General features: G+C 39.8%; 1 protein-coding gene across 2 annotated transcripts in view; it reads left to right on the plus strand.

Moving 5' to 3' along the window:
* TTYH1 (tweety family member 1) overlaps positions 1 to 14,610 on the plus strand; it is a 278,708-nt gene that overhangs the window by 159,086 nt on the left and 105,012 nt on the right. For both annotated transcript variants that reach the window (XM_053690745.1, XM_053690746.1), the window contains exon 3: positions 9,113 to 9,224. In XM_053690745.1, the coding sequence (XP_053546720.1) occupies positions 9,113 to 9,224 (112 nt within the window). The remainder of the gene's footprint in view (positions 1 to 9,112; positions 9,225 to 14,610) is intronic.

Consider the following 14,610-nt stretch of genomic DNA (forward strand, 5'->3'; position numbering starts at 1 on the left):
TAACTATTAAGTCATTTATGCCCACTTGGTTTATAGAGTCACAATTGCTCCCACAAGGGGCACTCACACCCTGTACCCATCCTGTATTTATGGATACAGGGTGACATGGACATAAGACAGAGTTATGAAAGTACATGAGGTGTCCAACATATAAAATTCCACATTTCCATGCAGTCTCTGGGTATCCTTAAGCCCATGTACCTCCAGCCCAAAGAATGTTCCATAACAGCCCTCAGATCTTGGTGACTCACACCACAACCTCTAAACCACCCCACCACATCGCAACTACCTAAATTAAACTATATTAACCCCTAAACCTAACACCCCCTAACTTAAACATAATTAAAATACACCTAAATTAAAGTTACAATTATTAACTAACTACCTATCTATACTATAATCGCGTTTGTAACGCATCCGTCACCGTCGCCAGTTGCAAACGCATCCTCAAAGGAATGTTGGCTGTGTGAGGCAGCCAAAATAATCCACCTGGATGCAGCGTAGGCAAACCCGAAGCCTTTAAAAAAAAAAAAAACGATCACCCACACAAAATAGCTAAAAAACACGTAACCGCCCGCAAGAAATAAAAAAAAACACATAATCTTCCGCACAAAGTATAACAAAAAAAACTAACCTCCCACACGAATTATTAACAAACACCAAAACTGGCAACCCCCACATCGCAAAACAATAAAGTAAATAACCCCTAATCCGCAAATAACAATTAAAATATTAACCCCTAAACTGCAAAACCCCCACATCGCAATAAACCTATTTAACCTATTAACTCTTCAACCACCAACTCCCCACATCGCAATAAACCTAATTAACCTATTAACCCCTAAACCACAAAAACCCCACATCGCAATAAACCTATTTAACCTAATAACTCTTAAACCGCCAACCCCCCACATCGCAATAAACCTAATTAACCTATTAACCCCTAAACCGCCAAACCCCCACATCGCAATAAACCTAATATATTAACCCCTATACTGCCAACCCCCCAACAACGCAAATAACTAATTTAATTACTAAGCCCCCTAACCTAACACCCCCTAAATTAACCCCAATTACTACTAAATTACAATTAAAATAAAAAATCCTAACATTAAATTACAAAAAATAAAAAAAGTCTACCATTACAGAAAAAAATAAACTAAATTATCAAAAATGAAAAATTATACCTAATCGCTATGAAAATTTAAAAGCCCCCCCAAAATAAAAACACCCCCTAATATAAACTACCAATAGCCATTAAAATGGCCTTTTGTAGGGCATTGCCCTAAGTTAAACAGCTCTTTTGCATTTAAAAAATACTAAGTCCCCCTAACAGTAAAAAAAAAACCACCCACCAATGGGTTTTGTGTCCCTTTAAGCATAAAATAATCTAAAGATTTTTTTATGGTGACAGAACTGAGTGGCTACTTGTTTCTTTTGGTTATGGGCCTTGCAAAACCTGCATTATATTACCCTTGTTTAGCTATATTGATCTATTTATTTAAAGGGGCAGTATACTATAAAATAGTTTTTCCCTTAATGTATTTCCAATTACTTTTTGTACCAGCTGCAGAGTATAAAATGTATGAGATTTGCTTTTTTAAGTATTTATTGGTTATTGTGTATATGAATTAGCTGATTTTGTGTTTTGAAGCCACAATCTAATAAAAACAAAATGTATGCTTACCTGATAAATTTCTTTCTTTCCGTATATGGAGAGTCCATGACGTCCTTCAATTACTAGTGGGAGTATCACTCCTGGCCAGCAGGAGGAGGCAAAGAGCACCACAGCAAAACTGTTAAGTGTCACTCCCCTACCCATAATCCCCAGTCATTCGACTGAAGGGAAATGGAAAAAGAATAACACAAAGGTGTAGCGGTGCCTGAGGTTTAGTAAAAAATAACTGTCTTAATTAAGGGTGGGGTCGTGGATTTTCCATATCCGGAAAGAAAGAAATGTATCAGGTAAGCATAAATTTTGTTTTCTTTCCTAAGATATGCAGAATCCACGACTTCATTCAATTACTAGTGGGAACCAATACCCAAGCTAGAGGACACAGAATGAACAGGGAGGGAGAACAAGACAGGCAGACCTAAACAGAAGGCACCACCGCTTGAAGAACCTTTCTCCCAAAAGAGGCCTCAGCCGAAGCAAAAGTATCAAATTTGGAAAATTTGGAAAAACTATGCAGAGAGGACCAAGTTGCAGCCTTGCAAAGCTGTTCCACAGAAGCTTTATCTTTGAAATCCCAAGAAGAAAAGACAGCCCTAGTGGAATGAGCTGTAATTCTTTCAGGAGGCTGCTGTCCAGCAGTCTCATAAGCAAAATGAATCATACTTCTCAACCAGAGGGAAAGAGAAGTAGAAGTAGCCTTTTGACCCTCACGCTTTCCTGAGAAACAAACAAACAGGGCTTAAGACTGGCGAAAATCCTTAGTCGCCTGTAGGTAGGATTTTAGAGCATGTACAACATCCAAGTTGTGCAAGAGACATTCTTTATGAGAAGAAAGATTGGGACAGAGAGAAGGAACAACAATTTCCTGATTAATATTTCTATCCAAAACCACTTTAGGAAGAAACCCCAATTTAGTACAAAGAACCACCTTATCCGCATGAAAGATAAGGTAAGGCGAATCACACTGCAAAGCCGAGAGTTCCAAAACTCTACGAGCAGAAGAGATAGCAATAAGAAAACAAAACCTTCCAAGGTAGCAACTTAATATCTATGGAATGCATTGGTTCAAACGGAGCCTGTTGAAGAACTTTAAGAACAAGATTAAGGCTCCAAGGAGGAGCAACAGGTTTAAACACAGGCCTGATTCTGACCAGGGCCTGACAAAAATATTGAACATCTGGCACATCCGCCAGTCGCTTGTGTAACAAATTAGATAATGCAGAAATCTGACCTTTCAGAGAACTGACTTAAAACCCTTTCTCCAGACCTTCCTGGAGAAGACAAAATTCTAGGAATCCTGACCAATAAAGGTATTTACGCCATACCTTATAGTAAATTTTTCGATTAACAGGCTTGCGAGCCTGGATCATGGTCTCAATGACCGACTCAGAAAATCCACGCTTAGACAGAACTAAGCGTTCAATCTTTAAGCAGTCAGCTTCAGAGAAACGATATTTGGATGGAGGAATGGACCCTGAGTTAGAAGGTCCTTCCTCAGAGGCAACCTCCAAGGCGGCCAAGAAGATATCTTCACTAGGTCTGCATACCAGATACTGCGAGGCCATGCAGGAGCTATTAGAATTACTGATGCTCTCTCTTGTTTGATATGAGCAATAACTTGTGGAATAAGCGCAAACGGAGGAAACAGGTATGCTAGACTGAAATCCCAAGGAACCGCCAGAACATCTATTAGAGCGGCCTGAGGATCTCTTGACCTTGAATCGTACCTTGGAAGCTTGGTGTTCTGCCGAGACACCATCAAATCCAACTCTGGCACCCCCCCCATTTGAGGGTTAACCTGGAGAACACCTCCGGATGAAAAGACCACTCCCCAGGATGAAATGTCTGTCTGCTCAGGAAATCTGCTTCACAGTTGTCGACTCCAGGAATGTGGATGGCAGACAATAATTGTGAGCTTTCACCCACTGAATATTCTGGGCCAACTTCTTCATGGCTAAGGAACTAGTAGTTCCTCCCTGGTGGTTGATGTAAGCCACTGAGGTGATGTTGTCCAACTGAAACCTGATAAACCGGGCTAAACACAATTGAGGCCAAGCCACCAGAGCATTGTAAATTGCTCTCAACTCCAAGATGTTTATGGGGAGAGCAGACTCCTCCCGAGTTCATAGTGGCTGTGCCTTTAATGAGTCCCAAACTGCTCCCCAGCCTAGCAGGCTGGCGTCCATGGTCACAATGACCCAGGAAGGTCTCTGGAAGCATGTGCCCTGAGACAGATGGTCCTGAGAAAGCCACCACGGCAGAGAGTCTCTTGTTGACTAGTCTAGATCTATCCTCTGAGACAGATCCGAATGGTCTCCATTCCATTGTCTGAGCATGCATAATTGCAGAGCTCTCAAATGGAATTGAGCAAAGGGAATGATGTCCATGGAAGCGACCATCAGACCAATTACCTCCATACATTGAGCCACTGATGGCCGAACAGTAGACTGAAGAGAGAGGCAAGAGGAGAGAATTTTGGATTTTCTGACCTCCGTCAGAAAAATGTTCATAGATAGGGAATCTATTATGGTCCCTAAGAAAACCACCCTTGTAGCTGGAACAAGGGAACTCTTTTCCAGATTCACTTTCCAACCATGGGAACGTAGAAAAGATAACAATATCTCTGTATGAGAGTTTGCTTGTTGAAAAGATGGCGTCTGAACCAATATTTCATCCAGGTATGGTGCCACTGCAATTCCCCGAGACCTGATCACTGCCAAGAGAGCCCCCAGAACCTTTGAGAAAGTTCTGGGAGCTGTGGCAAGTCCAAACGGAAGAGCCACACACTGAAAATGTTTGTCTAGAAAGGCAAATCTCAGGAATTTTGGATGATCCCTGTGGATGGGAACATGAAGATATGCGTCCTTCAGGTCTATGGTCATCATGCACTGACCCTCTTACTAAAGGAAGAATGGAACGAATGGTTTCCATTTTGAAGGACGGTACCCTGAGAAACTTGTAGAGGCACTTTAGGTCTAAAATGGGTCAAAAAGTTCCCTCTCACGAAGAGATTTGAATAGAATCCCAGACCCTGTTCCCTTACTGGAACTGGAACAATCACTCCCAGGGAGGAAAGGTCCTGAACACACTTCAAGAATGCCTCTCTTTTTACCTGGTCTGCAGATAATCTTGAGAGGTGGAATCTGCCCCTGGAAGGGAAAGTTTTGAATTCTATTTTGTAACCCTGACATCTCATCTCCACGCTTGACAAAACAAGGAAAGTCTGCCCCTCCACTTGATCTGAACCCGGACCAGGGGCCGACCTTTCATGCTGACTTAGACTCAGCTGAGGGTTTCTTTGATTGTTTCCACTTATTCCAAGACTGATTGGGCTTCCAAGAAGACTTGGACTGCACCTGTTTGGAAGAGGGAGAGGAAGACTTTTGACCTTTGAAGTTACAAAAGCAACCAAAATTACTTTGACGTCCTTTGAGTCTGTTCTTCTTGCCTTGTGGTAGAAAAGACCAGGTCTGAACAAGGTCTTCACCTTGTAAGGAAGCGCCAGAAGCTTGGACTTAGAGGTAACATCAGCTGACCAAGATTTTAGCCACAATGTCCTGCAGGCTTGGACAGTGAAGCCAGACATCCTTGCTCCCAGTCTCATAACTTGCATGTTAGCATCAGAAATAAAGGAATTGCCTAGTTTGAGAGCCTTAATCCTACCTTGTATCTCCTCCAACAGAGTCTCTACTAAAATTGATTCAGACAAGGCGTCGCACCATTAAGATGCCGCACTTGCTACTGTTGCAATTAGACTTTTGCACGGCGGAAAAATTATTTTGGTTTGTTTCGGACCGATTCTGATTTTTTAGAATTTTGTTTTCAGACAGATTCGAATTTGGATACAATTGAATGTATTCGTTTCGGATTCATTCAGATTCGAATAAATTCAGATGTATTTGGATGTATTCGGTTCGTATTCGATTCGTAAATTCGGAGGTTTGGCATGTGTTAGGTGGGATGTGCTGTGTATTAGACTAGTATTATGTACTTTATAATGGGTGTAACCCATCTGAATCAACGTAAGTACCAACTTCACAGGTGCCAGCTAGACAATATGCACAGAGCTAGCAGAGGTATATAACCTAATATACAGTACATAATACTAGTGTAATACACAGCACATCCCACCTAAGTACCAACCTCACAGGTACCAGCTACTCAATGTGCTCTGCACAGAGCTAGCAGAGTAATATAACCTAATATACTGTACAATACTTGAGTAATTGTGATTAGTCCATGGCCATTAGAATGTAACGAATAAATACAAACTAATTCGGATTTATTAGTTACAAATGCATTCGGATTAGTTTAGTCTCGTTGCTAGGGTAATTCGGAAATTTGAATCGATCCGAAGCTCCGAATTTGACCAATTTGTCCGAATTTCGATTTGGAATGAAACGAAACACACATATCTAGTGGCAATACAAACTGCAGGTTGCCATTGAAGACCTTGATGAACATACATTTTCTTCAAATAAGCTTCCAGCTTTTTGTCCATGGGATCCTTAAAGGAGCAGCTACCCTCTATGGGATTGTGGGATTGTAGTTCTCTTAGCCAGAGTAGAAACAGCCCCTACTACTTTAGGCACCGTGCGCCAAGAATCTTTAATGGAGTCAGCAACAGGAAACATCTTTTTAAATACGGGAGATGGGGAGAAAGGAATCCCTGGCTTCTCCCATTCCTGTGAAATAATCGTTGTCACACGGTCTGGGACAGGAAAAATTTCCACAGAGGAAGGAACATCATAGTATTTATTAAGTTTACTAGACTTCTTAGAGTTCACAACGAAACAGTACACAAAGGTGTTCAAGCTTAATCTGAAGTTAACTTCTTCAGTATCAGATGAAGGAATAATAGTGTTCAAATCTGAGATATCACCCTCAGAGGCTATGGGCGTATCCTCCTCATCAGACTTATGAGGGAGGGCAACCTATGTAGCAGTAGGTGGAACAGAAACCTTACTATCTGAATGTCCAATTGTCCTCTTGCGTTTTCCCAGCATAGGAAAAGCAGATGATGCCGCAGATACCGCAGAAGATACATGTGCAGCAAAATCTGCAGGCAAATAAACTCCTCCAGGAGGCTGAGAGGAACTGCAGGGCACTATATGTGATGCCATAGAGGCTTGGGACGTTTGAGGAGAAAGCTGTGGCATTGCCTGAACAGCATCATCCTGAGAGACATTGGGCTCAGAGGGTAACAATTTATCTTTAAATTGAAGTGTTCTAGCTAAGCATTCAACACAGAATTGCATAGGTAAAACAATTTGTGCCTCTAGGCATAACAAGCATTTGTCAAAAAACACAGAGTCTTGCTCCATGTCCATAATACTAAATAAAAAATTCCCAAAATTGTAGACATTTTTTAAATACACTGTCCCTTTAAGAATTTTTAATACCATAATTTGGCTGCCAGAAGTCTCTATAACGATTGTATAGTAGATCGACACTGAAGAGACTGAAATTCAATGACAACGCTCCGTGAATATCCGACAGCAGAGAGAAGTCACATGACCGGCATAGAGAGGAAACTATGCGTTCATTTCCCTCTGCCTACAACATAAGATGCAAGTAGCTGCAGCTGGTTTCAAACTCAAGCAGTTTGTCAGTTAGCCTGTTCTAGCTAAGCAAGCAAAGAAAACCAACTGCCAAATTTTAAGTTTATACATAAATCCCTGTATAAAACATAAGCCACACACATACTAATAAAGTATTTCAACAAAATTAGCCCAAAGAGGAAAAATGGCCCAATAAAGGGAAGATTAACCCCTAGGGGCCCATTTATCAAGCTCCGGATGGAGCTTGAGGGCCCGTGTTTCTTGCAAGCCTGCAGGCTCACTAGAAACACCAGTTATGAAGCAGCGGTCTAAAGACCCTTGCTCCATAACCTGTCCGCCTGCTCTGAGCAGGCGGACAGACATCGCCACAATTCAACCTGATCGAGTACAATCGGGTTGATTGACACCCCCCTGCTGGTGGCCGATTGGCCGCGAACCTGCTCGGGGCAGCGTTGCACCAGCAGCTCACAAGAGCTGCTGGTGCAATGCTGAATACGGAGAGCGTATTGCTCTCCGCATTCAGCGAGGTCTGTCGGACCTGATTCGCACTGTCGGATCAGGTCCGACAGACCTTTGTTAAATAGGGGCCCTAGTCTCAACATACATAATGTGCCTGCCCACTGCCAAAGAAAATCCTGTATAAAGGATTTTAAAAATGTCCCCATCTACTGCATATGACATATTCTTCTGAAGTGCAAGTCTCCAAGACCTAGAAGACGAAAGCACTTACCTGCAGTCTAGCTGTCAGGCAGGAAGACAGCTCACAAGGCGTGAAAGGACACATACTCCTTACAGAGACCTGTAGAAAAAGAAAGAACAGAGTAACCAACTCTGGCTTTCTGTACCATGGGCAGCAATGTGTTAGGAAACAAAGCAAGGACTACCTCACAACTTCCTAACTACTTAAAAGCCACCACTACTCTACTGAAGAGATTGACGTGGACTCAGATAAACTCAAATCCTTGCTTGCAGGGAAAAGTACCAGAAAAAGGAATTCATTTCTTCAGACACCAAACTTTACCTCCTCCATTGACAGAGGCAAAAAGAATGACTGGGGATTATGGGTAGGGGAGTGACACTTAACAGCTTTGTTTTGGTGCTCTTTGCCTCCTCCTGCTGACCAGGAGTGATATTCCCACTAGTAATTGAATGATGTTGTGGACTCTCCATATCTTATGAAAGAAATCGGTTGAGCTTGTAGGTATAAAGAGATCTCATTACTTTATCACATTGTGCACATATACCTGCTTCTTTATCTTATATCTCTCCGTAAACCAATTACCAATACTTGGAGAGAACAATAGAAAATTAAGATTTTATTACCTTATCTCTTCTATACCCCACTGGGAGTGTAATTTATTCTGCTGACTGTGTTTACACAGCTTCTTTATAGCTTGGCATTAAGGCCAGAAACTTTCAGGATGGGTGGGGATACCACAGGCTAAATCAACTATTTCAAATGCCCGTATAAGAGTAATGGAAATACTTGTAAATTGAAAACACTCCAGCAGGTAAAGTGGATCATTGGGAACAAATTAAAGGGGAGAAATTTTTTGAGTAAACTTTCCCTTTAAGTTTCAGTCCCACCAATAAAAAAAGATTTCACTCTGACATCTAATAAAGCACCTTGTACATATTTTACTTAGTTGTGGAAATTGCTTGAGCTGAATTCTAAAATAAGATGTAGGTTATGAAGGATTTTCTGGGCATGATAGGCCTAGATAAAAGAGTCTCAGGAGACTTCAGGCAGTACCACTTAAATATTCCTTTTGAGATACAACTTAATTAGGAATTTAATCATTGTAAATGGATTCTCTGCTATCTTGGGAACTACATAAATGACACTTCTATCAATCTCTCTTTCATTCTCCTTTAGTGCTGGCATCGGCATTGGTTTCTATGGAAATAGTGAAACAAACGATGGCATATATCAAGTGACATATTCCCTCATGAATGCCAACCACACATTGACCTCCATTGACTTGTTGGTAAGTGCTGCAACAAGGTGGTATGTTACATTACATAATGAGAAAGATCATTACTGAGAATGCTTGTGTCTGCTTCATATATATGGATGTTTACTGACTGTAATATCTAGTAAAGAAATACACTCCTGTTATGGAAGAGATGTTTGCTTTAAACCAGGCTTTTGCATGTAAAGAATACAAAACAAAAAGTTTTTTTTTCTTGGAATATTAAATGGACACTAAACCCAGATTTTTTCTTTACTGATTCAGATAGAGAATGCAATTTTAAGCAACTTTCTAATTTACTCCTATTATTAATTTTTCTTCGTTCTCTTGTTATCTTTATTTAATAAGTAGGAATGTAAAGCTTAGGCCATTGACTTGTTTATTCAGAACTTGGGTTATACTTGCTTATTGGTGGCTTAATGTAGCCACCAATAAGCAAGCGCTATCCAGGGTGCTGAACCTAAAATGGGCCGGCTCCTAAGTTTTACATTTGTTATTTAAACAAAGATAGCAAGAGAACGAAGAAAAATTGTTAACAGGAGTAAATTAGAAAGTTGCTTAAAATTGTCCACTCTATCTGAATTATGAAAGAAAAAAATTGGGTTTAGTATCCCTTTAAGAAATAACTCATATACCATATGTATATAGAACATATCTGTGTGATAATTATCTACTTAAAGGGATACTAACCCCAATTTTTTTTCTTTCATGATTCAGATAGAGCATGCAATTTTAATCAACTTTCTAATTTACTCCTATTATCAAATTTTCTTTGTTCTCATGTTATCTTGATTTGAAAAAGCAGTAATGAAAGGTTAGGGCCCATTTTTAGTTCAGCACCTGGGTAGCGCTTGCTAATTGGTTTGCTACATTTAGCCACAAATCAGCAAGTGATACCCAGGTTCTGAACAAAAAATGAGCTGGCTCTAAAGCTTACAGTACTGCTTTTTCAAATCAAGATAGCATGAGAACAAAGAAAAATTGACAATAGGAGTAAATTACAAGTTGCTTAAAATCTCATGCTCTATCTGAATCATGAAAGGAAAAAATTGGGTTTAGTATCCCTTTAACAGAGGTTGTAGGAAAATATTACAGTAGTCGTGGTAGTATAATTCTGTTTTCTGCAAACAAATATGCTCATGTTGTGGCCATGCAATATTGTTCTTGTAATCCTGATATGTTCCCCCAGATGTTTGCTATGTATAGCTATTTAATCCCATCACTCTTGGCCCTGCCTCTGATGAGTGCTATCTATAGCTCTTTAATCCACTGATCAATCGTATTCTTACTACTTAGAATTTTGTGCACATTAACATTCTATAATGGAATGTTCACTTTAATTTGTTGAGCCTGCAGACCTCTGCTGCAGAAACAACTGCTCAATGATCTTCCTCTGCTGTTAAACTTCCACCTCATCTAATATCCTAAGGGGTCTGCCTGTCACTCTGGATAAGGACGGCAAACCATTCAAGCAGAAGGCTGTGTTGGTTCATTGTGTTCCATAAGCCCCTGGCAAAAAGCAGCCCTACTATGCTTAGTGATGAGGAGCTGCAGGAGGGAGACAGAGGATTTTATCCTAGTACTGTTGACACTGGCTACTTGCTGTCAATAGCCTTGCAGACTGTCAGGCTTTTGCAGGAAAACCAGGAATATCTGGGGCAGTTTGCACCAAAGGTGCTTTCTTCTGTCTTGAAATCCATCAGGGGGAGAAAACATGTTTGATTGTATTATGTAAAATGGTCAATAAAACTAATAGCTTTACCACAGAACATAAGAACCATGCGTCAGTGACAAGGACTGCAGGCATGTAATCAGCGAAAGTGCAAATCAGCAAATGTGCATGACCATTAGATATACCCTCTCTGCATTTCACACTGTTATTTATAGATTTGCATCCTGTGATCTCTTCTTTTATATTTATCACAATGTCTTATTTAGCAGCTTTAGTCCAGAAACATACACTGAAAATGATCAGGTGACTGGTTACAAAAGAAGCAAAGTCTTCTCTTCCCTGGGTCCTCTCCTAATCTGCACTAATTTCGATGTTATGCTTTAAGATATCACTTGAAGGTTATGTAATTTAAGATGACAGAATATGTCTAGACAAGACTGAACAAGACAAGACACAGACAATAAGCCTTTTAGATCATGTCATCTATAATAGTGTATTGATCTTTTAATATAGTGTATTTTTTTAATTATTAAAGGGCCACTAAATACAGTAGAATTGCATAATTAACAAGTGTATACTATAAAGACAATGTAATAACACTTACTATGAATTTCAAATAAGCAGTAGATTTGTTTTGTGACAAATTTATGTTTTCCCCATTTGCTGGCCCCCTATATCATGTGACAGCCATCATCCAATCACATTCATATAATATCACTATATACCTAGTGATAATAATCTCCTTGAGGCCTCTAGCTGCCACTCAGAACCTTTAAAGAAAGGTATTCCTTATGGTCAGCTATTGAGGTTAAGAAGAAATTGTTCTTCAAGAACTACATTTGAATACCATGCAAAACAAATGTGTGAAAGATTCATTGAAAGAGGATATTCCCATAATTTGATCAACGAACCTTAAGTAAAGTAAGAAAACTAAACAGAGACGACCTACTTTATTCAAACGCAAAAAAAACTTGTGAGAACAAAATAAGATTTATTAAAACTTACAACTGTCATTGGCAGAATATTAGAGAAATCTTGGCCCAGAACTGGCATATTCTAACCCTAGATAAAAAAAAATCTAGAAAAAGTAGGACAAAATCCCATTATGACCGCAAAAAAATCTCCTAACCTAAAATATAAGTTAGTAAAAAGTAGATTCGTAAGGTCTGAACCTCAAACAAATATGTTGCAAAAATACCAACAGGTTAAAGGGAATTACCCTTGTGGACACTATATGTATTGTCATTATATGCTAAAATGTAAAACGTTTTCAGCAAAAATTGGAAAGGAGTTTGACATTAGGGGCGCGATCACATATACGACACAGGTTTCGGCGCAAGCATGGGAACCTGTACCGCCCGTAATTTCACCTTGCACATCGGGGTATTACATATACCCCGCCGGCAGTTCATAAACTAGCGATGTCCAGAAATAAGCGGAAATACAAATTTCTGGAGTCGCTAGTGACTTACTGCACTTTAGAAACTGCCGGCGCCTAAGAAAAGTAAGGGAAATATCAAATCTCCCGTAACAGTCTAACATGTCTCCCAAAAATAAACCCGACACGTAAAACCCCTATATCCGCAATCCCCCCCTCTCACTACTAATAATAAATGTATTAACCCCTAGACCGACAACCCCCACAGCGCCATAAGCCTAATTATTAACCCCTAAACCGCCATAGTCCACACCGCAAGTAATAACTAAATTATTAACCCCTAAACCGCCATAGCCCACAACACAATTAACCTATTCAAGTATTAACCCCTAAACCGCCATAGCCCACACCGCAATAAACCTATTCTAGTATTAACCCCTAAACCGCCATAGCCCACATAGCCTATTAAATGTATTAACCCCTAATCTGCCGCCGCCAACGTCGCCGCCACTATAATAAAGTTATTAACCCCTAAATCTAACCCTAACACCCCTAACTTAAATATTATTTAAATAAATCTAAATAATATTACTATTATTAACTAAATTATTCCTATTTAAAACTAAATATTTACCTATAAAATAAACCCTAAGATAGCTACAATATAATTAATAATTACATTGAAGCTATTTTAGGATTTATTTTTATTTTACAGGCAACTTTGTATTTATTTTAACTAGGTACAATAGCTATTAAATAGTTAATAACTATTTAATAGCTACCTAGTTAAAATAACTACAAATTTACCTGTAAAATAAATCCTAACCTAAGTTACAATTACACCTAATTGTCATTATCATTAAATAAATTAAATTAATTAACTACAATTACCTAAAATTAAATACAATTAAATAAAATAAACTATAGTACAAAAACAAACAAACACTAAATTACAGAAAATAAAAAAAATGACAAGAAGTTTAAACTAATTACACCTAATCTAAGCCCCCTAATAAAATAAAAAAGCCCCCCAAAATAATAAAATTCCCTACCCTATACTAAATTACAAATAGCCCTTAAAAGGGATTTTTGCGGGGCATTGCCCCAAAGTAATCAGCTCTTTTACCTGTAAAAAAAGAAATACAACCCCCCCAACATTAAAACCCACCACCCACACACCCAACCTTACTCTAAAACCCACCCAATCCCCCCTTAAAAAAACCTAACACTAACCCCTTGAAGACCACCCTACCTTGAGCCGTCTTCACCCAGCCGGGCAGAAGTCTTTATCCGATCCGGGCAGAAGAGGTCCTCCAGCCGGGCAGAAGTCTTCATCCTATCCGCGCAGAAGAGGTCCTCCAGCCGGGCAGAAGTCTTCATCCAAGCGGCATCTTCTATCTTCTTCCATCCGACGAGGAGCGGCTCCATCTTGAAGACATTCGACGCGGAGCATCCTTCCTGGCCGACGACTACCCGACGAATGAAGGTTCCTTTAAATGATTTCATCCAAGATGGCGTCCCTTCAATTCCGATTGGCTGATAGAATTCTATCAGTCAATCGGAATTAAGGTAGGAAAAATCTTATTGGCCAATAGGATTGACCCCGCATTCTATTGACTGTTCCAATCAGCCAATAGAATGCGAGGTCCATCCTATTGGCTGATTGGATCAGCCAATCGGATTGAACTTCAATCCTATTGGCTGATTGCATCAGCCAATAGGATTTTTCCTACATTAATTCAGATTGGCTGATAGAATTCTATCAACCGATCGGAATTGAAGGGACGCCGTTAAGAAGTGGAGAGGCTGATATGCCGTGTTTACTTTGCAATACATAGTTGCAAAAAATGGTATAAGTGGATATATCGGTAACTTTCTGCTATTTGGAAGTTTGGCATCTGTGACTTGGTGAACCACCTGTAGAAATTTGACCAGGAGGATTGGTGCTGCTGTCTAAAGTTGCCAACAAGTTACCACTATGCTGGGTTTTAGAGGACTTCTTTACCTCGTTTCCCCAGCAGCTGACCTTTGATGAGCACACCTGTCTAAGATCGATAAGGTTCATTAGCGTTGTTGTTTAAAGTTGCCAGATTTTTCTATTTTAGAGGACGCTTCCACCTCGTTTTCCAACAGCTCACTCTATGATGAGCATACAGTGGCAGTTCTACAAATATAATAACCTTTGGAAGATATCAACTATACCTGGATCAGGTTGTATCACCTTTTGAGGTTTTCACGCATAATATGGAACAGTGTTTGCTACCCATAATTTACGTCATCTATTTGTCTTACTGAGTGACTACTACCAATACTGTGTAGTTCAAAGACATGTTTGCTCTCTGACCTTGCTG

Source organism: Bombina bombina, chromosome 8, assembly GCF_027579735.1.
Source record: "Bombina bombina isolate aBomBom1 chromosome 8, aBomBom1.pri, whole genome shotgun sequence".
In the NCBI taxonomy this organism is placed as follows: domain Eukaryota; kingdom Metazoa; phylum Chordata; class Amphibia; order Anura; family Bombinatoridae; genus Bombina; species Bombina bombina.